The following is a 25,594-nucleotide window of genomic DNA, read 5'->3' as shown; positions in this document are numbered from 1 at the left end:
CCAGGAGGACACCCAGATTGCGCACCCTATCCGAGGGGGCCAAAGTTTCGCCCCCTATAGTCAGCGATGGAATCAGCTGACTATGCCGAGGCGCCGGTAGCCACAGCCACTCGGTCTTGGAAGGGTTGAGCCTGAGTCTGTTCCTCCCCATCCAGACCCTCACGGCCTCCAGACACCGGGTCATCACGTCAAGGGCATCTCTTCGTTTCATCTAATGACTTTTGGGGAGTTCATCTGCAACTTTGCTTGAATCATTTGAAACAATTTTTATATTTTATTTTATAGATGCAAGGCATCCAGAAGTAAGCTCTCTGAATACTAAAAAAAAATAAATGCAATGTGTCATTACAAGGTCAGAAATAAATCAGCCGCCTGTTGCTATAGTTGACTTCAAAAAGCTAAAAGGAACTCAGAACAGTTTTCTTCTACTTTAAACAATAGTTCATTTCCAGTTCCAAAGCATTTGCATTGAAACCAGCTGCCTTCACTGAAATTATCACAATGCCCCTTATCTGAATTTAACTCATTATTTAAACGCAACGCATTTCGCCTCATAATTTTGGAAAAATATTCTCCTGAGTTCTGCCAACATCTGTTTGACTATTTTAGTTTATTTTTGCTCAAGCATTCGCTTTGTAGAATACAGTATGTGCCAACTTCACACCTTTTCACCACTATCATATACAAATATTAGTAATAAATATATTTAAAGATTGACAGTCAATTTATTTTTAAAAAAGACAAACGAGAACATGTACATGTGAGCTTGGGTTCAAACTTTGCTTCTTAAAGAAGAATAAATCTTCTCTCTCACAGACACACAGATGCACATTCCAATCACGGCAGTTGGAAAATCTTGAAATGAGGATATATTGTGAAATTGTAGATCAGGGATTAATAATCTTTTTGGATTTGGGTCCATAGCTTTAGCTCATAGAGTGAGACTGAGTTCATATATCACACAAAGTCATATTTTGCTTAATCTTAATTTGTACAGAATGTTAAATTACACCTGTATGGATTCAAATAAGTGGCTAAATCAAAACCAACAAGGCATATTTTAGCGTGGCATGATACATCTATCTTGTGCTTCCTAGCCAAGTCAATTTTTGCTTTTGAAAAACAGTTGATGAGATATGAGAATTTGAGATCATGCTAAGGTTTAGAAGAGGAATGAGGAACGATGGCCCTTTTATGACTTGTGAGCTTCATTCTTGAACCAGGAACCCGGGAGTTGAAGTCCACAAGTCATAAAGGGGCTATCGTTCCCCACCTCTGGTTTAGAATCAAGTCATAGCTGGACTTCATTCATTCTGGACTTGTACAGAAGTTTCATTCTTTTTCCTTTCTATGAGAACCTTGAAGTAGATCAAGAGCAGTACTTTGGTGCAGTTGATTTTAAAACTAGGAAACTGGTTTTGCAACCAAGTCCTAAATAATAATAAACTAGCCATTGTATTCACAGAATGTAGCTTTAAAATATTTTTTCAGACATTCTGTTGAATACCTTTTTTTCAATTGATTGTGAATAATTCAATTGTCAGGGTATCAGAGAAATCCAATAAAGCAGACATGAAGAAGTACAAAGAAGGAATACAAGGCTCATACAATTCAACTGAGTAAGTGATGACAGAAATCATCATTACACAAACACGTACGCCCTTATATTACATATTGGCATGTAAATATTCAGTAATGCTATCTTGGTGTCATTGTGGTTTGATGAAGATGCTGCTAACTAATGATTGAAAATAATCTTTAAATGGCCTGGAAACAGGAAATTGACTTCAGAAAGTAGGCAGACTACTCAATAGCTGGGACATATATTATAACAGAGATGGCATTGTAGAAACATTTGGCTAGCTAGCATTGGAAACAGGATGCTGCATTAAATGGACTTTGGCTTTGACTTAGCAGAACTCTTCTTTATGTTCTCAGAGTCATGCTGAACATTAATTCTGAACTCAGCCTGGTTTTAAAATAGAGCTGTGATGTGGCAGAGGAGGCTTCTGTTGGAAAGAAATGCAAACACAGACCTCCTTTAGGCACTCTGGAATGAGTTCAGTTGTATGGTTCTTTGGAAACTGGCCAGTAACTGGGAATTGGCTAAGATTTCCAGTGCAAGAAATCTCTTGCAGCTGTTTCCACGAACTGTGTAAGGAACTGTTATAAAGTAGCAGAAAGCTACTTGGTATCTCCTGTGGCTGCTAAACAATGTAGAGCTTTGTGTATCTGCTTTTTCTCTTTGTCTATGGCAACCTAAGCCAAATACCTTGACTTGATTCTACAATTCTCTTTGCCAGACTTTTTTTGTACACACAGAAGCATTTGCACCTACTATTCTCAGGAGAACCTTTTAGGAAGGGTTGAACTGTATAACAGGGGTCTTCAAACTTGGCCCTTTTATGACCTATGGACTTCAACTTCCAGAATTCTTCAGCCAGCATGCCTGGCTGACGAATTCTGGGAGTTGAAGTCCACAAGTCATAAAAGGGCCAAGTTTGAAGACCTCTGCTGTATAGTAATGGCATGGTTTTTAAAAGACTCCAGTCTCAGTATGTTTCACCCTCTAACCACAATAAAGCAAGGACAAAAGCATTCTGAGAATGAAAATCAGACCTTTTTTGGCAGGGTAAGAAAATGTTCATGAAGATGGATTTTGAAATAATCCATTTTTAATCAACTGCAGTCACTGGATTTATGCATGCATAACTCTGGTTTCAATATGATATCTATGACTGGAAGTTGTATTAAAATAAATAGGAATCACTGCCAGAGTAAAAGAAATTAGATTTACTCTTGAGAAGCATCTTTAGCATGCTAGGGGAGTTATAATGGGTCCTACTGATACTTTTATCTCTATTGGTTTGTTTTCTGTTAGCTTTGCTTAATTTTGGTTGACATAATAAAATTGAAGCAAGAGCTAGATTAGCAAAAGAATAAACTTCTAAAGTACTGTCTACATGTACATATTTCACATGGCTTAATAAGCAAGTGTTACATGATCTATTTTTCCCCTTTTCAGATATATCAATCTGAAGCATGTTACAGAAGATTTTATTAAGCTGACAGAATACAAATCCGTGAATGACAAAACTGTTTAAATTTCAATAAGCTTAAATGAGATGGTTAAGAGGATGGATTTCTGGCTAGAGAGTCAATTAATTAGCTATTTTGAAAGGCAATTGCCTTTAAAACACAGATTGCTTAACCACATCATCTTAATGTATTGTGTACATTATATTAAATGTAACCTGTGGAAGACTGAGTTTATGCATCACATTCATCCTGCACACGTGCATAGGCTGCAAATGCCCTTATTTTCAGAAATCTTTTGATAGAACGAGTGCTTCTCAGGTCAAGCTAATAAACAATGATTCATCTAGGCCTTCAGCTCATTCCTATCTCTTGGTGAAAAAGGCAGGGCTGGGGTGGGGGGGGGAGGAGATAATAAAGAAGAGAATTTTATATTCAAGACATGGGAACTCTCTTTTGATTCCAACAGTGATTTCTTTATAGTGGTCCATGACTCACAGGAAAGAATGGTTCATGGGATAGCACCAGCAGCATTAAGACAGTCTTCTTTTTTTTTTTTTTTCTTTTTAAATCAACCTAAACCACAAAAAGTGTATTTCACAAGCCAGGCTGGAAATCTTTCATGTCTGAAGCTGAATTTGTCTCACTTCTGGGAATTCTGTTTGGGTCGGGAAGGGACATGAAAAGGACGACCTGCTGGCTCTCTGCCTTAGCAACAGCAGATGCAGCTTAAGGGGCCGCTAATTCTCTATATGATGTTTGACTGGGATCAGGAGGACGTAGGTTCAGCTGTAAAACATAGGGGGAGATTTCTGCAGGGGGGCAGGATGCCCTGTAGGGCACCTTCCAACTCTTATTAGTCATTTACTTGTGGCCAGCTCTCTTTCATAGCCCAATCGATACCACAGAACTTTTGAGAAATATAATAAGGTAGCCCATTTAGAACTTCCATTTAGAATAATTTGTATACTGATGGGAAACTAAATTTAAATAAGAGCTTGAAAAACAGGATCTACATTGATTCAATAAGAAGGCCTTATTGAATACAACTGAAATATAAGCTGGTTAGAAAAGATGTTATATATTATTATTATTTGTATAAACACTAGAAAAAATGTCTATATCTAATTTTGTATGCATCGATAGTACCAAGAACTGTATTTGCTTAATGTTGGTAAAATGACAATATTACTGGAAGAAGAGAGGATCAAGGCATTCTAACATGTTAACTATGGAATTATAGAAATTAATCACTATTAATTATTGTTAAATATGTGAACCCAGACAACACATTGTTTACTAAGCACCAAAGATTCTTACTGTAAAAAAAATCCTGCAGTTTTGCCAAATGACAGCTTGCTAGCAGAGGACTGTTGAATTTAGGCAGAGAGCTGCAGGAAATCAGGCCTAAGCCAAGTTGCCCAAGACTCCTTTTGAGGAAGGTTATGATCCATGTAAGAAAAGTATACCTGCTAAAATATGTGAGGATAGTATCATAAGATGGGATTATCTGAATTTTGGGATTTTGCTGCAGGAATACCCAGTATAGTGCAGTTCTCAAGAGGTAGAATTCATTGATGGTAAACAACCTGGCAAAAGAGGAAATATTAATCCATTAGTTACATTTCGAAGTAAAATTTTTAAAGAGCAGTCATTTTAAGACATGGGGAAAACATTTAATCTTAGAGTATTTCCCTTTAATAATGTTTTCAAAAGTTCTGTTACTTCAAATGCATGTAACATATTTCAGCATATTAATTAATGTCTGATCTGGCAGATAATGATTGTAATTCCAAAAACAGCAAGTGTTTGCAAAATGCCAAGTTTAAAAGCAGCCAAAGGCGCAAACTTGTTTTTTAAAACAATTTTAACCTTTGAAATAGTGCAATTAAGATTAACATCGATGCCATTTCAGGCTTCAGTAGGTGCAGGGACCAACTTTAACAAGGAAGAAGTCCAGAGCACTTTGTTTATGTTACAGTTTAAATGTGAGAGCCCAATCCAAAATCTAGATCAGTGTTTCTCAACCTTGACAACTTACGATGGGTGGACTTCAGGTCCCAGAATTCTGAGAGTTGAAGTCCACCCATCCTAAAGTTGCCAAGGTTGAGAAATACTGGTCTAGAATATTGTGATGATTACTTCTAATCTATAAAAATATTATCAACACATTAGCAGTTAGGTATAGCTTTGTTTTAAAAGAAAACATAATTTTATTTACTGATGCATGTATATATGCTTTCTTGTGGTGGCACAGTGGTTAGAATGCAGCACTGCAGGCTAACTCACTGCTCACTCCAGGAGTTCGATTCTGAGCAGCTCAAGGTTGACTCAGCCTTCCATCCTTTTGAGGTCGGTAAAATGAGGACCCAGACTGTGGGGGGCAATATGCTGATTCTGTAAACTGCTTAGATAGGACTGTAAAGCACTATGAAGCAGTATATATGTGCTATTTCCTGCATTTTTAATAAGAATCTCCACTGGATTGCTTGTATAATATCTACTGTCTAATCAAGGCAAGTCTTGGCAACTACTGTGTTTCCCTGAAAGTAAGATCTACCCAGTCCTTTTTTTGTAAAAAAAAAAAAAAAAAAAGGTGCCGGAACTCACACACATCATACAACCCGCCTTGCCTACCCTACAAGGTTCCATCCCAAAAAGGTGCCGGAACTCTGTTCTGGGTGTTCTATGACAAAAAAAGCCCTGGATCTACCCCAAAAGTAAGCCCTAGCTTGAGTGTTGGGGGTGGGCCTAATATAAGCCCTACCCTGAAAGTAAGCCCTACTTAAGAGCTCGCGCAGCTGGCCGCCTGCCGAAAGGTCAATCAATCAATTCCAGCTTCCACAAAATGATTGATTGAACTTTTTTTTTTTTAGTCCCACAAACTTCTTTTGTTTGTGGGACTCCACACAGCGGCAGAGGAACGCGACAGAGGAATGCGATGGAGCTGGAAATCAGATAAGCAAAGAAATGCTTGGGGAAAGCGAGGGGATCTGGGAGGTGGTGGGGCAAGCTCTCCAGCTCTGTGGCCATAGAAAAATGCAATGGAGCTGGAAAGCAGGTACCAAGGCGAACTCCCTAAGGGCGCCCAGTGCTGAAATGCCTGCCCAGACCCACCGGAGGAAAGCCGGCATCTACCGGCACTTACGGTAAATGCGGTGGCATTCCGGCTCTGGCAGGGAAAGGGCAGTTGGCATGGGTGCTGACAGCAGGGTGGCTGCTCGCTAACAGCAGGATGCCCACTCCCTTCTCGACCCTCTGGCGCTCCACCTGCAACTTTGGCCCTGGACAGCCGCCTCCTTGCTCACCTCTCGGATGGGCCAGCCCAGCCCAGTAAGGTGCCCCCCCAGCATCCCCAGGGCAAAGGTCCCCTACTCTGCCTGGAGGAGCATTGGCCTGCCCATCCCTGCCTTGGCACCCTTCCTGCCGCTCCCACTGCCCAGCACAGCTGCCCCAGGGCTACAGGGGCTGGCCTGGCACGGGAAGGGCACACTTGACACCCCGCCCAAACTCTGTTATACGGTATCTTTACCATATTGTAGTTGATCCACCACCACACTCTGAGATTGGCCCATCACTGCCACGCTGCGTCTCCACCCCATGCACAAGCCATGCCAAGCCACGCCCTCGCATGCTTGTTACCTGCTGGTAATATAAGACCTACCCTGAAAATAAGCCGTAGTGCTTATTTCAGAGCCCAAAAGAAAATAAGACCGGGTCTTATTTTCAGGAAAACAAGGTAGTTGCTTCTCTCCTTGGCCCTCAACCTACCCACAAAGTAAATTTTGCAAGAAGAGATGAGGCTGGGAAATTGTCAGACTAACATTACATAACCTAAGAAGACAGAGGCTTTTCTGAAAACCACGTACTGGCAAGGAAATTTGAAAAGAACAGCTCTTAAAACTTTGAGGGAAGAAGCTAATTGCTTTCTGAGAAGGATGAAATTAATGAAAGGCTCAGATAAGACAAGAGTCTGTTCAAAGATTAGAAGTGTGGAAAATGTCGGCAACTTTCAGCAACATTTTGGAAATGAAATCCTTTGGTTACAAAACTCATTAGAAAAGTTGAGAATTTGAGCAAATGGAACGTGTCACCTGTTTGCTACATATAGCTCCCCAGCTGACCAGCACCTTTGTCTGGAAAGATATATTCAAGACTCATGCTACTTAAACACTTGGTGATTTATAGCCCCTAGAAGCCTCCAAAATGCACAGAGGGGTGGGGAAAGAAAGCTAAAATGGATAATTATACACTGATCATTCATTTCTCTTTTTCTGCCCTGTGTCAATTTTTATTTCTTATTATGAAGCTCCAATCTTATAAGGTGAGGAAAAATAGACTATATTGAAGGGGGGGGGGCACTGGCAGATGTTCACTTTTTTAGTGTTACTATTTCTACAACAACAACAAATATTTCCAAGAAATATTCATGGAAAGTGGGAATATAAGACCATTTAACCACCTAGCTTCACTATTCACAATGATCAGATTCAATCATTACCTGGTGAATCAGATCATAATAATCAGATTTGAAAGATTCCGTTAATATAGCCAATATGGATAAAAGTAACCTTCCGGTTACTTGGTCTGGTCTAGTAGTGGGACAAGTTTGACTCTGCTGTACCTCCTTTATCCTCAATCTCTACATCCTTAGAAGTAAGGTAGTTAACAGCTATCTATATAATTATGAAATCATTGCTAAGTGAGGATTGATTTTTATACATACACAAATGTTATTTGCATTTTATGCTGCTGCTATTTTATATTTGCTAAAACTGTGCTTGCATTTTACACCCTTACAATGTAGTCCTTGATTAATGATGATAATTGAGGCCAGAATTTCCATTGGCAAGCAATGCGGTTGCATAGCTCAATGTCACATGACCGCATTGCTTAGTGATGGCAATCCCAGCAGTCCCCATTGCCATTTCTTGAGGATAATGGGTCACTAAGTCAGCTGCCAGGTTTTAACAATTAAAATCAGAAGGAAAGTTGATAGGAAGTTGCAAGTCCCAGGTGGCTTGCACCAGGTGAGCAGGAAGATAAGCGGTGCTCAGTTTAGCAATTTCAGACTCAGGGTGGCTACTGCTGGATGGTAGACTGTGCATGGGCAACTGCAGCAACATGCATAGTTTTGGGTCTGGGGATGCCTGCTGTTGGGTGGGGATGTGTCTATAGGTCAGTGGTGGCGAACCTATGGCACGCGTGCCAGAGGCGGCACTCAGAGCCCTCTCTGTGGGCATGCGCGCCATGCCCCGGAGATGGCAACTGTCCTCTTCAACCAGCCACCCGCTAACTCACTGAGGTCCACGTGGCCGGATGCATCCTAGCATCCATGTGCTTGCTGGCCTCTGTGTGCGGGGGCCAATGGTGTCAGGCAGCAGCCACCCCGGCCCCTACTTCACCTTGCCCTGCGACAATGGCACCCCTGCCCTGCCTCGTCTTGCCTCATCTCACACCACAGGACGAACCTCCTGCCCACCACCCCACCCACCAGAGACCCCCTGGATCTCCCCCAACCCTGTCCACCCCCCCAGGCATCTCTCTCCACATTGAGTTCACCACGCCCACCCTGGCCACACCCACCCATCTGCCATGACCACCGTAGCCATGCCTATCCAGTGGGCCACACCCACCCAGCAGGCCACGCCCACCCTGCACCCGGTGATATATAAGTGGATTTTGGGTTGCAGTTTGGGCACTTGGTCTCTAAAAGGTTCGCCATCACTGCTATAGGTGCTTGCATCAGCATGCACAAAGGATTTCAGGTCTGGGGGTAGTTGCTGCCAGGCAGGAGAGACTTACTGAAGCAACTTACAACCTTTCTTACATTATCTAGATCACGGGTGTCAAACTTGCTGCGTCACATGACGTGTCGCGATGTATCGTGACTTTTTTTGCATTGCCGGAGCTGGGGTGGGCGCGGCCTCCGTATGATGCAACCGGCCCACAGATTGGCAGTTTGGCACCCCTGATCTAGATGGATTGTTGCCAAATCTAAGAAGACCACACCTGTATTCAGGAATCCTTCCTTTTAGTCAAGTACTTTCTGACCTTGGAGATTTAAGCACTTTCTGTAGCAGCTCCAGTGGCAGGTCCCGCAGACATATCTGGGAGCCAAGCTGTGGGACAAGGTTTACCTCAGTCCATCTTTCACAGGCAGTGATCAAAGAAGATTGTTTATACTGTTTCGAAAATGGGGAGAAAAAGAGAAGTTAAAGAAACTCTGAACTCTAGAACCATCTTGTGGTGGAAACTGGAAATAAAACCACTGTGTCTATATTTGAGTGGAGACAAAAAATAACATTCATTTCTTTTTGGATGACATTTTAATAGTTGCAAATCTAATGTTATAAAATGAAAGCACAACTAATACATTTAGAATTCCACCCAGGAAGATTTGCAGATTCCTGTTGAGTTTGTGCTAAGTTTCTGTACCGTATGTGAAAAATATCTCTTGTTTTCAATGACTAAAAAATGTGAAGGGCACTTCTACAGCTAGACATCTGCAGGACTATTGGTCTCCATCCCGGAGATACACCCAATTTCTTTAAAAACTGTTCCCAGAAACCTCCTTCTTGAACAAATAAAGGACATTTTTATTGAACAGATGGGTGCACGTTTCATTAAAACTCAATAAGAGGCAATCAACTGATGAAGGGGGAAAGGAAGTAAAGAAATCAGTTTGTTCCAGATCATCATTACAACTACACAAAAACTTGTTCAAACATAAGGAAAGCAAAATGTACCTGTTAAGACTAGTGTATATTAGCTTACTACCGGAATTAAGAGAAAAGCCATTAAGTTTGCAGCTCACCTTGCAGCCTGCAGTATAATAGCTACAGACTTTGGTAGGACAGATGCTTCTTCTCATGACCTGGATGCACCTGGAAGGCAGAAAAGATTGAGCTATAAGTGAGAAGAGGGTTAAGAGGATAACCAAAAAGAAGGAAATGCAAAATACAACTAATCTCTCCAGCCTTTGGCTCTCTATAAGCAAATGCCCACTGGATGCATTTTTGCAGGTCACAGAATTTCTTTAGCCCCTGGGTGGGAAATTCTGGTGTGTGTCTCAGTGATTCGTCAGAGAATCATCTTGAATCCTTTCTCTTCACACCCGGCTTAGCCTAGCTCAGGGCTTTTCAACCAGTGGTACGGGTACCACCTGTAGTACATTGGCACCTGGCAGGTGGTACGCGACCATCCTAGAAAAGTGGTAGTGGGGGAGGGGAATGAGCTGAACCGGTGTCAGCACCATACAAGCCTGAGCGAGAGATGGCTGGAGCTGCAGGGCTATCAGAGCTCAGCGGAAACACCAGGATCAGTGCCGCTTTCCAGCTGATCGGCACTTCTTCAGGACTGTCAGGGCTCAGTGGAAGCGCCAGGATCAGCGCCAGGTTTCAGCTGGAGCTCGGCACTGATCCTGGTGCTTCTGCTGAGCCCTGAAGAAGCACCAATCAGCTGGAAAGCAGCACTGATCCTGGTGCTTCTGCTGAGCCCAGAAGAAGCACCAATCGGCTGGAATGTTGCAGCATCTCCAGGGTCTTGTGATTTACATTCAGATGCTTGGCAACTGATTCATATTTATGATGGTCACAGTGTCCTAGGGTCATGTGAAGTGACCAAAACCTGCTGCAACCACCCAGCAGATGGGGGGAATAAAAACCAAACACTCCCCCACCCCACCCCCACTGCCAATCCTCAACAGAAATGCTCACAACAATGAAAACCTTGGACAGGAGGAAGAGCGCCACCGGGTGGGTAGGCAGGTGTCTTGCTCAGCTGTGGCTTGGGGGGAACTTTTTTCAGGGCCATTGTAACTTCGAATAGTCACTAAGCAAACTGTTGTAAGTCGAGGACTACCTGTACTTTATCACTTTTTTCCTTTTTTGGGGGGGGTCATCAAGTTTTTGACACCTTGCTAGGCGACTGGTGGTACTCTGATGTTGCCATATCCTAAAAGTGGTACAATGGGTGAAAAGGTTGAAAAGCCCTGGCCTAGCTCACTCTGTAGCATTTATCCTCTCAAGAGGCATAGTAGACTACCGTTGCAGGGAAACAATATTTGTTTGGTTTGTTTAATGACACAATTCTCTCAGGGACAACACAGTTTGCATTTTGATCAAATGCTTTATCTCTCTGTGGGACATTCAGGCTGCTCCCTGCCTCCCACCCCCAGTGAGACAGATAAAAATGGCTCCTCTGAAGGTCTTTGTAGTCTCTTGGCAAAAAGTAGCTATTTAGAATTGCTGTCCAAATCTCGTCTGAATTTTGTATAAAGGCCATTTAGAGACAAGACAGTAATGAAGGGAAATCAACATATTCTGTGTTTTTAAAACAAAATTTAAGGGGAATGAGAAAGTAACCCATGACATCAAATCAAGACAGAAATTAAACAATAATTACTGTTCCCTTTACTAAAATCACCCCTCCCCAAGAAACAGGGAAACAATTATTTCCATTAAAGCAAACAGCAGCTTTATGACAGTAAGACATCCATGGATATGAAAGTGTTTTAAAAACTCTGCCCCAGTACCAGAAATCTGATATAATGTTCTTTTCCACCTGAAAGAATTGTTAACATTTTTTTTCAAGACTCAATTACCCAGTCTTTCAACTATCACCATAACCATGCATATACTATCACATTTATCTTAGGGAGAAGAGAGAAGAAGAATCTTTCAGAATATTAATTGTGCACCAGGCACCACTGTTGTTTCACCACAAAACCTATTTGCATAAACATGGAAACTTGCAAGTTTAAACTTGCCCGTCAGTGAATGTTTACTCAACATGCCACTTCTCTAGCAATTTAAAGCAGAAGTCCACCAATGTTTTAAAAATATGTTTGATCCATAAACTACTAAGATTTTTGTTTGAAGATCAGGAAGTCAATTTTGGAGTCAGATTTTTATAAAACCTTTCCTGGCAGGCAGAGAGCATGAGCTTATGTTCTTACTGGGTGAGAGAGATACATTTCATTCTCTCACTCTAATATTATTGGCTTCAAAAGATGTATGGGAATACAGAAAATTTTGCCAATGATATTTAAAACCTGGTTTAGAGGTTCAGATACAAGAAGATGCAAAACATCACTGCATCTTATTAGGAGATTAAAATAAGCAAATCTGCTTGATATATCATTCTACAGCAGCTTTCTCCAACCTGGAAGTCTTCAAATATATTGGACATCTCTTAATCCCAAAGGAATTATAGGAGCATGATCAATGGAGGTGCTCAGTTGTGGTTAGAAGTTATGGGAGCTAACTTGGAACATATTTGGAAGCCTGCAGGTTTGGTGAAGGCTGCTTTACAATATTACTAGAGAAACAATAGTTTAGATCAGGCATGGGGAATCTACACTTCTATACGGAATTCTGAAATGGTCTTCTTCAAGATGATTCTCTGAAGAATCACTGAGACACATTTCCAGGATTTCCCACTAGGTGGCTAAAGAAATTCTGAGACTTGCAGAAATGTTTCTGATGACTGTCAGCTTGGTGAAGGTGCTGGCCTAGAAACCAAGAGACCAGTCCTGCTTTAGACACAAAAGCCAGCTAGTCCTGCCTTCGTCACAAAACCCAGCTGGGTGATTTTGGGCCAGTCACTCTCTCAACCCAACTCTCCTCACAGAGTTTTTGTAGTGGAGAAAACAGAAGAGGAAGAAGTACTGTATATGTTTGTTCCCTTCAGTTACTTATAAAGTAATAAAGCTGGGATAAAAATCAAATAAATAAAATATTGCTAAATTTATCTTCTTTATCTCTTGTGCTGGTAGATAAAATTCATCAAAATTTAGGAGGCCACAAGTTTCCAATTCTGACCTTATTACCCTTGGCATTTAAATATAAATATATTTTAAAACACAGTTTTGGGATAGACTTTGGCTGATGAAAGCTGACATCCCACCCATAATATTATTGTAATAAGAGAAGTGCCATGGCACAACTCACACCCCAAATCTCAAGCAAATTGTGTTACGGTATGTTATGATCTACTTACTTTTGGAAAAGGCTAGGAAACTGTAACACTTCTGCTGCAGCCAGAATTCCCAGAACATCTTCTTCATTCACTTCTGATTCAGAATTGTACATGTTCTTGAGTGCAACAGCAAAGGCTTCATCATATCAACAGAATATGCCAATAAACACATGTTTATAAATATAATAAGATATATTACTGTAGAATGTCTATGGAGATTCTCAATCATCCAGGTCATGGTTGTCTTAAAAGTGTTCCCCCACCACACACAAACACATACACAAAGGCAACTGGACTTTCTTGGTTTTTTTCTTTGAAAAAAGAACTGAAGAAGCTTTTTGGATGAGAAGTGAAATGTTTTTTTTTTTTTAAAAAAACCCTAAGAAAGTCCAGTTGCCTTCTGGGGAAAAAAAGCACCTTTGAGATTATTATAGAACTCTCACTATGTATACATTAGTTGCTCCCATCACCAATGATTTTAATAATAATAATAATAATAATAATAATAATAATAATGATGATGATGATGATGATGATGATGATGATGATGATGATGATGATGATGATGATGATGATGATGGAAGGGACCTTGGAGGTCATCAAGTCCAACTGCCTGCTGAGGCAGGTAACCCTATACCGTTTCGGACAAATGGCTGTCCAGTTTCTTCTTAAAAACTTCCAGTGTTGGAGCATTCACCGCTTCTGGAGGCAGGTTGTTCCACTGGTTAATTGTTTTGTCAGGACATTTCTCCTTAGTTCTAGATTGCTTCTCTCTTTGGTTAGTTTCAACCCGTTGCTTCTTGTCCTGCCTTCAGGCGCTTTAGAAAATAGCTTGACTCCCTCTTCTTTGGGGCAGCTCCTAAGCTATTGGAACACTGCTATCATGTCCCCGCTCGTCCTTCTCTTCGTTAAACTAGACCTACCCAATTCCAGCAACCACCTTAATATCCATGGCAAGTAGTCAATTTATAGAGTAAGATAGTTTGCATTACCAAACCGAGTGACATCTTGATCGCTGATTTCCAGAGCAATGGTGACTTTTGGCATTTTTCCCTTCTGTTGGCAAAATTCATCATGCTTATGACCAGTTAGTAGACAGCGTTTATAACAATGGGTTTCTGCCAAAAACATTGGAAACACAGAAAGGACGACACTATAAAAAGGCAGCTTATCCAAGGCAATGGTGAATAGAGAAAAATGTCTAAATCATTTATTTTTCATTAAGATATTTTGCCTGCTAATATACTAACAGTTTAATAGTTCATGATAGTTAATTGTTATTTTCAAAGAAGTAAACATTTTTCTAAGATTTTCTATCTTAGAACATCTTGATTGCTCATATAGAAGAGGGAGAAATATAAAAATACTGTAGGGAAATACCAACCCTAATTTTACCTTCTGATCCCAGCTGGAAAATATGACCGTAAATATCACTGAAATTCTCTGGCTGTAAACCATTATGAATCCAGTAAATTAGAAGATGACATATATTAAGACCTCGGTGTCTTAAATACTTCTATAGACATATAAAAAATAAATTTTGGAACATCTACCAATACCTTTTTTAGGTTTCAATAAGCTCCTTGTGTTTGAGGAATCACTATTCTGTGTTGCTTCAGCAAGAAGTTGTGAAAGGACTTGGGATTTAAATAAATACATTCGATGAAGCTCCCATTCATAGCCCAAACAGTTCAAAGTTACATCTGAAGAGACAAATGGAAGCTAGTTAAAAGCCATAGCTAGTTCTCTAGAGATGAAAAATCAGTCATGCAGCTTATGTATCTCAGATCAGACTGCTTACCTGGTTCCATGCCTTCTGTGATCTTCTGTGTATAAGAGAAAAGCATCTGACTGGGAAGTCTTTGGTGGGAGATTATCCTTAGTGGAAAAGAAATGGGTGATGAAACCATGATTTTAATGCACTTAATTTAATTAAAAGTCATCATCTATCTACTATACTGTAAATTAAATTTCCCAAACCAGAGGTATAAGGATTACAATTGGTCATCTGGAGGATTGCACTTAAGTGAAAAATAGTGACAGTTTTGATCTGAACTTAAATTGCCAGTATAATGCAGTAATACCAAGTGTAAAGTGACCCATGTAAATCTCTCTGGATATTAGAAAGTCATCCCTATGAATAGTAAGATTATGGGAGAGCGCAGTAGCAGTTGGCTAAATTTTTATCAATGTCTCTAACTTAATGTGCATCTAACATACAATATACATAACAAGCTGATTTCCAACTTGGTTTCAACCTATCAATGAGGACCAATGGCAGCTTACTTTGAAACTAACCCAATAACTAATGATAATTTTCCATGTCAAATACATAATGATGTACTGTATGTACATGCAGTTATGCATTTGGGAGACATCCGATACATGGGTGATGGACATGCATAGGTGTTTTGTCAGAGCATGTACAGTCTTATTGCGCTGAGGTAACTCAGGAGTAAATACAGTAAACAGTGGTCTGTATTAAATAGTGGTTTATCATACACTATCTACAATATACACTAGGAACAAAATACATATACGTGGTAATACAGCAAACTCCAACATACAGCAATTACAGCAGGAAACAGATGAGAGAGAAAGACTCCAGCAAGGCCTTCCCTTTTATACTCAAGGTCTTAAAGTGATACAGACTCCTGCTGAGTCATTCCTAACATTGCATCATTCATCTCACATTATACAAGCTGGTTAGCTTCTAAATCATTACCTTGACACTCCTCCCTTTAAAGTTAAACAGCTGTTAACCCAAATGCTCTTATACATTCTTGATGCTTGCCTGCATTTAAAGGTTTAGTCAATATATTAGCTTGAACAATTGAACAATTTTTCTCTGTGTGCATTCCTGCCTTATACTGCAGTTCATTATTGTGTCCTTCCATTTATTCTTTTCTACTTGAGATAATATAACATCTCATGGTAATTATGGGGTTCATCCCTTACGCTATATGCTCTAACCCCACTTGCTCTGAATCGATCAGGAGATACACCTTTATTGCTACGTTCAGACCTCCTCGGTATCACCTGTTCTTGTGTTTCTGTGACTTCTCTATCTCAGGTCTATCCTCATCTATCCCTGCTAATTCTGACCTGCTATCCTGTTCTTCCTTCACTGGGCTTTGTGTAGCCTCTCCTTCCTTAGAACTAATGCTACTTGTTGGCATGAACTCTTTAGTGTTAGCATGCACCCTGTTCCAATTATTTTATTCTGCAAAACTGGCAGACCTTGATATTACAACCTTCTTCGTTCCATCTGAAAATCTATATCCTTTGGAACTTGGCTCATATCCTACAAATCTAAGTTTCCTGGCCTTTTTCTATCCTTTCCTTCTGGTGCCTTTGGGAATATGCACCCAAGCATAACTGCCAAATGTCCTTAAGTGAGCTAATGAAGGTTTCCTTCCATATAACGTGTAATATGGAGTTTCATTGATAGCAACACTCCATACCCTGTTCATTAAATAGTTGGCTGTTTTTATGGCTTCTCCCCAGTACCTGTTACTCATTCCTGCATCTGCCAGCAGTGAGTCCTTCATGGTCTGCAATATATCATTTCTCCTTTCAGCCACTCCATTTTCTACTGGTGTGTATAGGTTTGTATGTCTATGCTTTATGCCTACATTTCTCAGCCACCTTTGAAAATTATCAGACATGAACTCTGTTCCCTTATTTGTTTGCAGCTGGCATACTTTATGGCCATACCTTCTCTCTACAAAGTTCATCCACTGCTTAAACCAGTGGTTCTCAACCTGTGGGTCAGGACCCCATTTGGGGTCGATCGACCATTTCATGGGGGTCGCCAAGCAAGGCTGTCTGCCATTTTTTTTTGTCCGCCATTTTTTTTGCCCATTTTTTTTCCCCTTTTCCGGCAGGTGCCTTACCTCCCTTGGGCTGGGCCAGCTGGTGGTCGGCCTGCTCCGTCTCTGCCGCTTGCCAGCTACGCCTCGGCCGGCGCAGGGGGCAGAACCACACATGCGCGGCGCTCCCGGGCAGGGAAAGTCCTCGACTTACGATCGGTTGGGTAATCCTCGACTTACGACCGGTTTAGTCCTCAACTTACGACCGGTTTAGTCCTCAACTTACGACAGGTTGGGGTCGCGGCATTAAAAAGGTTGAGAACCACTGACTTAAACTGTTGTAGAACTTCAGTTTTGTTCTTTATTAAATAGCAGAATCTATACCTGGTGTAGTCATCTACTAAGACTAGTACGTACCTAGCTCCTCCAAGAGAGGGCGCCAGAGGACCAATTAAATCAACATGCACTAACTGTAAAACCCTGTTGGTTTGTCTCATGCTTTTTTTATTTATAGGATACACCCTAGAATTCGACTCTTTACAAATAGCACAATCCAAATATGTGTTGCATTGCTTAATTTGTAATCCTTACCTTGACATGTTTTTCAAACTTGGCAACTTTAAGATGTGTGGATTTCAATTCCAAGAGTTCTCCAGCCAGCAGGAGTTGAAATCCACATATCTTAAAGTTGCCAAGTTTGAAAAACACTGACATATGAAATTCTCCCAACCTTCTTCTGCCCATGTTTCAAATTCCAAAATGTCTATTTAGAAGAGCAGCAGTTTGGAAATGTTTAGCAATATATTATCTCTATAAGTAGGAAGTCTATTCTTACCACTAAGCATAATGGAACCATCGTTTTTGGTTGTTTTCATATGGTACATTATCTGCTCCAGCCTCTATAAGCCAGAGATAAGCTATTAATATTTTCCATATTGAAGCATTTGGTGCATTGTTATACTAAGAACCACTTCTGGCTGTTACCTGGGTCTGGGTTTGATTTGGGGAGGCATACTTGAAAAAGATTGGCCACTAGATTCATCAAGCAGTTCTGCACCTGTTTTCCAGGCCCCAAATTCTTCCCTCAGAGGCACAGGGCTATCAACTGGACATTTGGGGAAAAAAATGCAAGGAAGCATTTCAGTAACTATAAGGTACCACAGATATTTACTGTATATACCATTTATTCAATGTATGATCTGAAAGGGAGAGGTACTTGTGTTTCTTTAACATTATACAATTGTCTGTGCTAATGGAATCCTTAAGTTTGCCTGCAGATAGCTAGGCTAAATGCCTGAAAATTGGTGCGAATGGATGAATTTTTACAACACAAATGAACCAACCAACCACACTGTATCTCTGTATAACATATAAACTCAGGCCGTGCAGTTAATTTATGATTGTCTGTGTTTATAGTCAACCCAAAAATTGGCCTGGCCATGTAATTACTTTTGATTGTAATTCTATTTTATTGTTTTAGAAATATTTATGTTTTACAGCTTTATAGCTTTTAATGTTGTAAGCTGCCCAGAGTTCCCTCCAAGCCAGGATGGGCAGCAAATAAATCTGATAAATTTTGTGGCTCCCCACTTGACAAGGAAGTGTACAATTAAAATGACAAATAATCCTACAAAAATAAAATATAGAAAATGATAAAACAAGCAATTCAACAAAACAACAAATCTTGACATGTTCACAAGACCTTTTGATTCAACCCCTGAGAGAGAAAACTAGATCTTTAGCACCTAACATAAGGCAGTCAAGCAGGGTCAGAGCCATCTTCTAGATCACCAGAAGGAATGCTATTCTATAGGGTAAGAATTTGCTATTTTTAACTGAATACACAATTATCAAAGTGAGTTATCTGAACACAAGGACTGGTCTGTAGATGTGATCCCATTTTCTACCTCATTTCAAATCCTTGTGTAGTCAAGCAAAAATCTCTAGTTCCTCATAATACTTTATTTCTGTATCCCTTATCGCTCCTAATAATTTTCTTGCTCCAGCTCAGGGGTAACTACAAGATGTAGAAGGGCTGGGGTTCAAGCAGATGGTCATGGTTATTGTCTTGACTTCTTGGACCTCTTCACTGCAATACCCAAAATTGGATGCAATAGTTTTGATTTAACCCAAAGTACAATTGAGCAATTAGCTCCCATTATCTTGAAACAATGTTTATATTGCTTCATTCTGAGGCTCCATTGGCCTGTCTGGTGCACTGCTTGCATGTGTTTAGTTATTCAGTAAGACCCCTAAATTCTTTGCTCATGCATTACATAAGATCTCCTCAATCCTGTATTGTTATTTCTTGCTTTTGTTTTATTTTCATCATCCAGTTATTCTTGCCTCTTTAATGTTCAAGTCTGTTAATATCATTGTGAGTTGTTATGAATTGGGTGGCTTTATAAGTCTAAACAAACCAAGTTGTCATTTAAGGTGTTAACCAACTCCCCTAGCCTGACAATTATTTGTACATTTAATTCCATTCCCTAAATGAATTCTAATTCTCTTGAATGGCATAAGGCAGAAGATGACCCCCAGGGGACATCACTCGATACACAACCATTTTATTAGAAGCCATTGGGTGAACTTATTCAACCAGCTGGGAATGTACTGAATCATTCAAGCCCATTTTATCCATGTTTGCACAAGACTATCAGGTGAGACTGCTTGACACTTTACTGAGATCAGGTTATGCTATGCCCACAGCATTCCTTTGGTTTTTTTAATTAGTGACTCTGTCATAGAAGAATGCCTGATAATGTGGGCTCATAGACCCAAGGCTTGCCAGTCTGTTCTGATAACTGGCCCAGTACAGAAATTAACTGGCCTCTGGTTTCCTGATCTGAATATCTGGTCTTAAGTCACGAGGGTCAAACTCGATCGCATCACGTGATGCATCGTGATGTATTGTGACGTATTGTGACGTATTGCAATATTTTTTGCCTTTGCGGAGCCGAAGTGGATGTGGCCTGTGTGTGACGCATTCGGCCTGTGGGCTGCCAGTTTGATACCCCTGTCTTAAGTTGATCTTTTATAGATTTCTGACAGTTCACTAGTATTTTTCAAAATTATATAATTAGAATAACACTTTCCACTAAACCTTTATAGGTAATCCTCAACTTACCACCATTCATTTTAATGATGACTCAAAGTTACAACAGCACTGCAAAAAAGTTTTCACACTTATGACCGTTTGACCACAGTCATGTGATCAAACTTCGGGAACTTGGCAACTTGCGTGTATTTACAACAGTTGCAGCATCCCCAAAGTCATGTGATCACCATTTGTGACCTTTCCAGCCAGCTTTCGACAAGCAAAGTCAAGGGGGGGGAAGCTGAATTTGCTTAACAACGGCATGGTTCGCTTAACACTGTACACTGATTCACTTAACAACCATGACAAAAAGATGGTAAAATAAGGTATGACCCACTTTACAACTGCCTTGCTTAGCAACAGAAATTTTGGGCTCAGTTTTAGTCATAACTCAAGGGCTACCTGCATATGTTTTACTTCTCTGCTTCACATAGTACATGAACTCGTGCATCATAACTTGTTAGCAAATGAAGGGTAAAACAAATAAATCTCGTATTGTGGAATCTGAATCCAGCCACTATTTCTAGATATCACCTTACCTGTCATTATTCTCATCAAGTTCTTATGGAGGCCAGTTTGTTTCGCTTTATTACTTTGTGAAATTCCTAGTAAGTCACAGGGAGAACTGAATGGAAATTGCCAGCGATTGATGGGTCCAGCTTGATTGCGGAAGAAACGTGGTTTCAAGGGTCCTGAAATCTTATACAAAAGCATTAACCCCTCAGCATTTTATCTAAGGATATTGATTATCTGCTCTATCAAGGAAATAATTAGGCAATCTAAATTTCAGAGGCAATATAGTTAGGTCCTGGAAGTAAAATTGAGTGTTGCTTCTTGCCTTAATTTTATTATTTTCTTGATTTTCTGTGTTGGAAACAAGTTGCCGGATTAAGGGCCATCCAGATATCTCAGCCTACTTCCCTCTCTCCCAGCCCCATCCTCCATGTTTCAGCCAAGACAGACAGATATAATGACAGTTGTTGGGCATTTGTTTTTTCATTGAAGAAAAAATGAATTCCTTATAATACTGTTAAACAAATCTCTATGAGACTACTAGGAATTTTCAAAGGGATGTCTGGTGTGTTTTTATGTAAGATGGCTTACATAATAACACACCCTTCCCCTCACTCTAGTCTAAAACAAAAGGAAAATGAAATCTGAGCCAAAAATTCTCTGTGATAATTTTTTTGAAAATGGGTGGGTGAAAAGAATTGGGAGGCTAGACGTGGGCCTTTGTGAAACAACAAAGATACATCTTGACAAGGTGATTTAGCTGTAAAGGTGGTGCAGCATTTGCTGAAGGTACCCAGTTTAAATGGCACCTATTGATGTGATTAGGTTTTTTCTCTTCTTAGCCATCAGACTGGAAATAGATAATCTGAGGAATGAGGCTGTAAGAGTTCTAATTAACAGTTGTTAAAGGTAGGTTGGCAATGCAACACAAGCATTCCAATGAATTCTCTAATTTCGAACGAGAAATCTACAGTATATACTATTGGCAATTTAGGGCAGTAACACCCTTAACCATTTTCTTGAGCTTCTTTATCCAGAAGGGAAGAGGCTTGCCTCTTTTATAAAATCATGTCAGTCTCCATCTGTTCATTGTTATTTCTTTTGTCGGTATGAAATATAATACTTGCCGGATGATCTAGGACATTCATTTCAAACACATGCTGCTATCTCCCTTATGTTGTTTGAGCTTTGCCCTCTATAATGGTAATGTGCATTCCAGTTCTTAACAGGGAAAAGTCAGCTATAAAATATTACTAACCTATGCAGCTGTGTGTGGGAAGTTAACAAAAAGTTCATCTAGAAGGAGAAATAAATAGGGAGGAACAAAGTACAACTTGATGGAGGGTGAGGTGATAAAAATGGTTCATAGATCATACTAGTCATAATATGATTTATTTTTGGCAAAGCCTATTGTCTGAACCCAGCAACTGTGATTTATTAAGGTAGACGTAGTTAAGCAACCATGGCTTAATGTTATGTTATTAATGTGGTCACTAATCTCGGTGATAAGAAGCAGGTCGAGAAAAACAGTGGACAAATGAACAAAAAACCCTGAAGGTAGCAGTGAAAGAAACAGGATTTCATGAAAAACTCATCCTGAATGTAAAACAAAAGGTTCTGTAATGTTGAGGGAATGGAGCTTGAAATGCAGGGGATCTATCAGTCAAGGAATTGAGAGCCGGAAGCAAAAAGACGGGATAATGAATGTTTAATATTGATTCTAGTATGGCAGAATATTCTTTGCTTCTTGCTAGTAAATCTTGTACATACGTAGGAATAATCTAAAAAAAATCTTTAGTTCATTTAAGTTAAATGATTGTGCAATTATAAATATGATAAGGCGTTTATATCTGAACTAAGAAACCTAGATAACCTATGGCTGGCATTGTATACACAATTGCACTGTGGCCTGTACACCTCAGTTTATAACTCTAATGGAAGAATAAATAGATAAATAAGAGGTCCTCTGGATTCTAACAGTCCAGGTAAGGCAGTCCTAAGAAATGAATAATTGAATTTTAGGAGGTTACAATGTCATTAACTTAATTTGGGGTAGATATTCTATAACAGTCAGCGTCTCATTTTCGTTTGACACCATTGCTACCAGAAATTACACTTACCTTTGCTATTTCTTTCTCAACTGGTGAAAGTCCTCCCAGAGATACAAAGGGAGCTGATAGCAGATAACTACAGGTTAAAAAGGTGTAATTAATGCCATACCAAGGTGAAACTTTGCCTCCCTCTTAAAAGAATACAGTTCTTTTCTTTATATAAAGTACTGTATCCCATGCAAAATCAAATGAAGAGTTTGTCCTCTACTCTTTTACTATCATGTACTTTATCTTACCTGAAAGTGGGACATTTGCTAAGTAGATAAAAACAGTATCTTGTGAGGAGTTGACACAGTCATCATGATATATATATCATGAGACCTCTTTGTCTTCTCCTTTCTGTTAAGATCCAAAAAAGCCCCTGTGTGGCATACAAAAGCCCCCTAAAGTCTCTCCAAAGCTTGCTACCAAATTATAATTTGTGCTGAATAATCATATTAACTGTACTGAATCATCAAACACTAATTTAATTCATTAAATATCATTTACATTTAAATTACAATAAATATAGTTTAAGTCCCACCCTTATTTCATCTGGAGAGCAAACAGGAAGGTTGCAAACAGGAAGTGTGGCCTCAGCCTGAAAAAGAAAAAGTTCTCAAGCAATGTTCCCAAACTGGCTGAAGAATTCTGGGAGTTGAAGTCCACATATCTTAAAGTTGCCAAGGCTCTACTGTACAGAGGTGGGGAACTATAGCCCCTTTATGACTTGTGGACTTCAACTCCCAGAATTCCTCAGTCAGCATAATCCACATCCTATGAAATGCCTGGAATCTTGTATCACAACCTGTCCCTACTTGATTCTCTTCAGTGTGTTAGACTTCATTCCCCATCATCTTTAGTCATGCTATCTAAAAGTAACAGGGTTTACAGCTGAATATTCTGGAATGGTATTAAGCTGGAGAAGGCTGATCTGCTAACAGACATTTGCTAGAAGCAAATACAGGTAGTCCTCAACTTACAACAGTTAGCTTAGTAACCATTCGAACTTAAACGGCACTGAAAAAATTGACATGACCATTTTTCACACTTATTTTTCACACTGTTGTAGCATTCCCATGGTCATGTGATTTACATTCAGATGCTTGACAACTGACTCACATTTCTGATGGTTGCAGTGTCCCAGGGTCACGTGATCACCTTTTACAACTCTCTGACAAGCAAAGTCAATGGGGAAACCAGATTCACTTAACAACCATGTTACTAATTTAACAACTGCAGTGCTTCACTTAACAAATGTGGCAAGAAAGGTCATAAAATGGGACAAAACTCACTTAACAAATTTCTCATTTAGCAGCCTAAATTTTGGGCTCAGTTGTGATGGTAAGTTGAGGACTACTTATACCAAGAAGTAATTCTCTTTGCCATCCACTTGCCCAATTGAAATTTATGTTTGAATGTATCAGCTTCTACTTACTGACATGCTGTATTATCTGAAGTCGGCGTTTCAGGAACAAAGGAAGAGAAATGAACCAAGTCTACGTGATTCTTTCTTTTCCCATAAAAATGCTTGTAGCAAGCCATTTGGAAAAAAAGTTCAAAAATTCTACACTAGTCTATTGCTAATACTCATGTGGAATAACAAGAGCTGCTGAAGAGAAGCTCACCAACCCCTTCCAACTTTATTTTCAGCACTCTCCTTCAAAAAAAAAAAAAAAAGACGTCCAGCATCAATAAAATCTATGAACGAGAGGGTCTGCATACGCATAACTGTGACATCTTAGATTGTAAGATGTAAGTATTGTGACATCTTCCATCACTGTGGCATCATAATACAGCCTCAGCAGTACCCACATTTCTGGTTCAAAGCCAGGAACAAAGATATCAGCAAATAAGGGTCCTAAGAACAGGCAACTTAGAAAGATGATGGATGTTGTTGGTATACAAATAGAGAAAAGTACATCAATTATCTCCCTGTTTGCCAACAAACAAACAAATAAATAAGCAAGCAAAATGGTATGAAATATTTTTTAAAGTAAATATGACTATATATATAGTATATATACATATATGTGTATGTATGTATATACACATACATACACACATACACACATACACATAGACACACATACACACATACACACATACACACATACATACATACATACATACATACATACATACCCTAGCATCTTGATATTGCTGATTCTAACTAAAATAGTTATACCGATAGCCCAATGACTGTCTCACTGGGATTGGCTTGTCTCACTCATGCCAGCAGAATAGGCATGCTGCGGATCCCATCAGCCTGATTTTTCCAGATGGTGGGATCCAGGAGGAGGGCCTTCTCTGCTGTTGCTCCTGTCCTCTGGAACATCTTGCCCCCTGGTGGGAGGTTGGCCCCAACTCTCCTTTTGTAAGATCCGTCCCTGCCAGTTGGTCTGGCATTCAAATGGGGGAACAGCACAGTGAAAATGGTTGATCAAGTAACAACAGATCCCATCTCCCTCCATTTCTGCCCCCGCCCTCCCCAGGTGTCCTTGATTTTAATCTTGATTTTAATTTATGCTTGTTTTAATAAGGATGTATTTTTATGTCTGTAAGCCTCCTAGAGTTACCTTATGGTAAGATGGGCAGCCAATAAATCTTATAAACCAACAAACAAACAAAATGTGGTTCTTGTTATTAAGTGACTGAATGTGAGTGAAACATAAGGGATAATAGATATGATCAAAGCAGATAGGGACATCTTTTAAACAATTTTTAAAAATTATGCATCTATTTTAAAGCCACTTAATCATCATCTTCTACCTTACTTATTGCTTTTTACTAGTCAAGCTTTTTATGGGGTAAGCAATATTATGCAAGTATTATACAAAGTTAAAATACAAATAATAAGCCAAAAAAATTAAAGGCATGGCTAAAACAAAGTAAATCTAATCCAATCTACTTTACAAAACTGCCCAGAGTCCTTCTGTGAAGAAGATGGGCAATTCAAAAATGTGATAAATAAATAAAAATAAATAAAAACTATCCTCTTTACCTTTTCTTATTTTTTCTCTTTGCAAGCTATTTATGCTTCCACATATTCATATTCTGATTCT

General features: G+C 39.7%; 1 protein-coding gene across 1 annotated transcript in view; it reads right to left on the bottom strand.

The window, feature by feature from the left end:
* BTBD16 (BTB domain containing 16) overlaps positions 1–24,080 on the bottom strand; it is a 37,219-nt gene extending 13,139 nt beyond the window's left edge. Inside the window, exons 1-11 of the mRNA XM_029284396.1 lie at positions 23,968–24,080; positions 22,560–22,626; positions 20,466–20,625; positions 17,814–17,934; positions 14,819–14,895; positions 14,571–14,720; positions 14,010–14,135; positions 13,039–13,153; positions 9,854–9,923; positions 9,091–9,221; positions 4,506–4,625 (exon numbers count right to left, since the gene is read on the bottom strand). Coding sequence (XP_029140229.1) covers positions 4,506–4,625; positions 9,091–9,221; positions 9,854–9,923; positions 13,039–13,153; positions 14,010–14,135; positions 14,571–14,720; positions 14,819–14,895; positions 17,814–17,934; positions 20,466–20,625; positions 22,560–22,626; positions 23,968–24,074 — 1,244 coding nt within the window. The 5' untranslated portion in view covers positions 24,075–24,080. The remainder of the gene's footprint in view (positions 1–4,505; positions 4,626–9,090; positions 9,222–9,853; positions 9,924–13,038; positions 13,154–14,009; positions 14,136–14,570; positions 14,721–14,818; positions 14,896–17,813; positions 17,935–20,465; positions 20,626–22,559; positions 22,627–23,967) is intronic.
* Positions 24,081–25,594: the final 1,514 nt, after the last annotated feature.

Source organism: Protobothrops mucrosquamatus, unplaced genomic scaffold (assembly GCF_001527695.2).
Source record: "Protobothrops mucrosquamatus isolate PMUCROS unplaced genomic scaffold, P.Mucros_1.0 scaffold566, whole genome shotgun sequence".
NCBI lineage: Eukaryota > Metazoa > Chordata > Lepidosauria > Squamata > Viperidae > Protobothrops > Protobothrops mucrosquamatus.
Note: the sequence above shows the minus strand (reverse complement) of the source record. Positions and strands in the feature narration are given on the sequence as shown.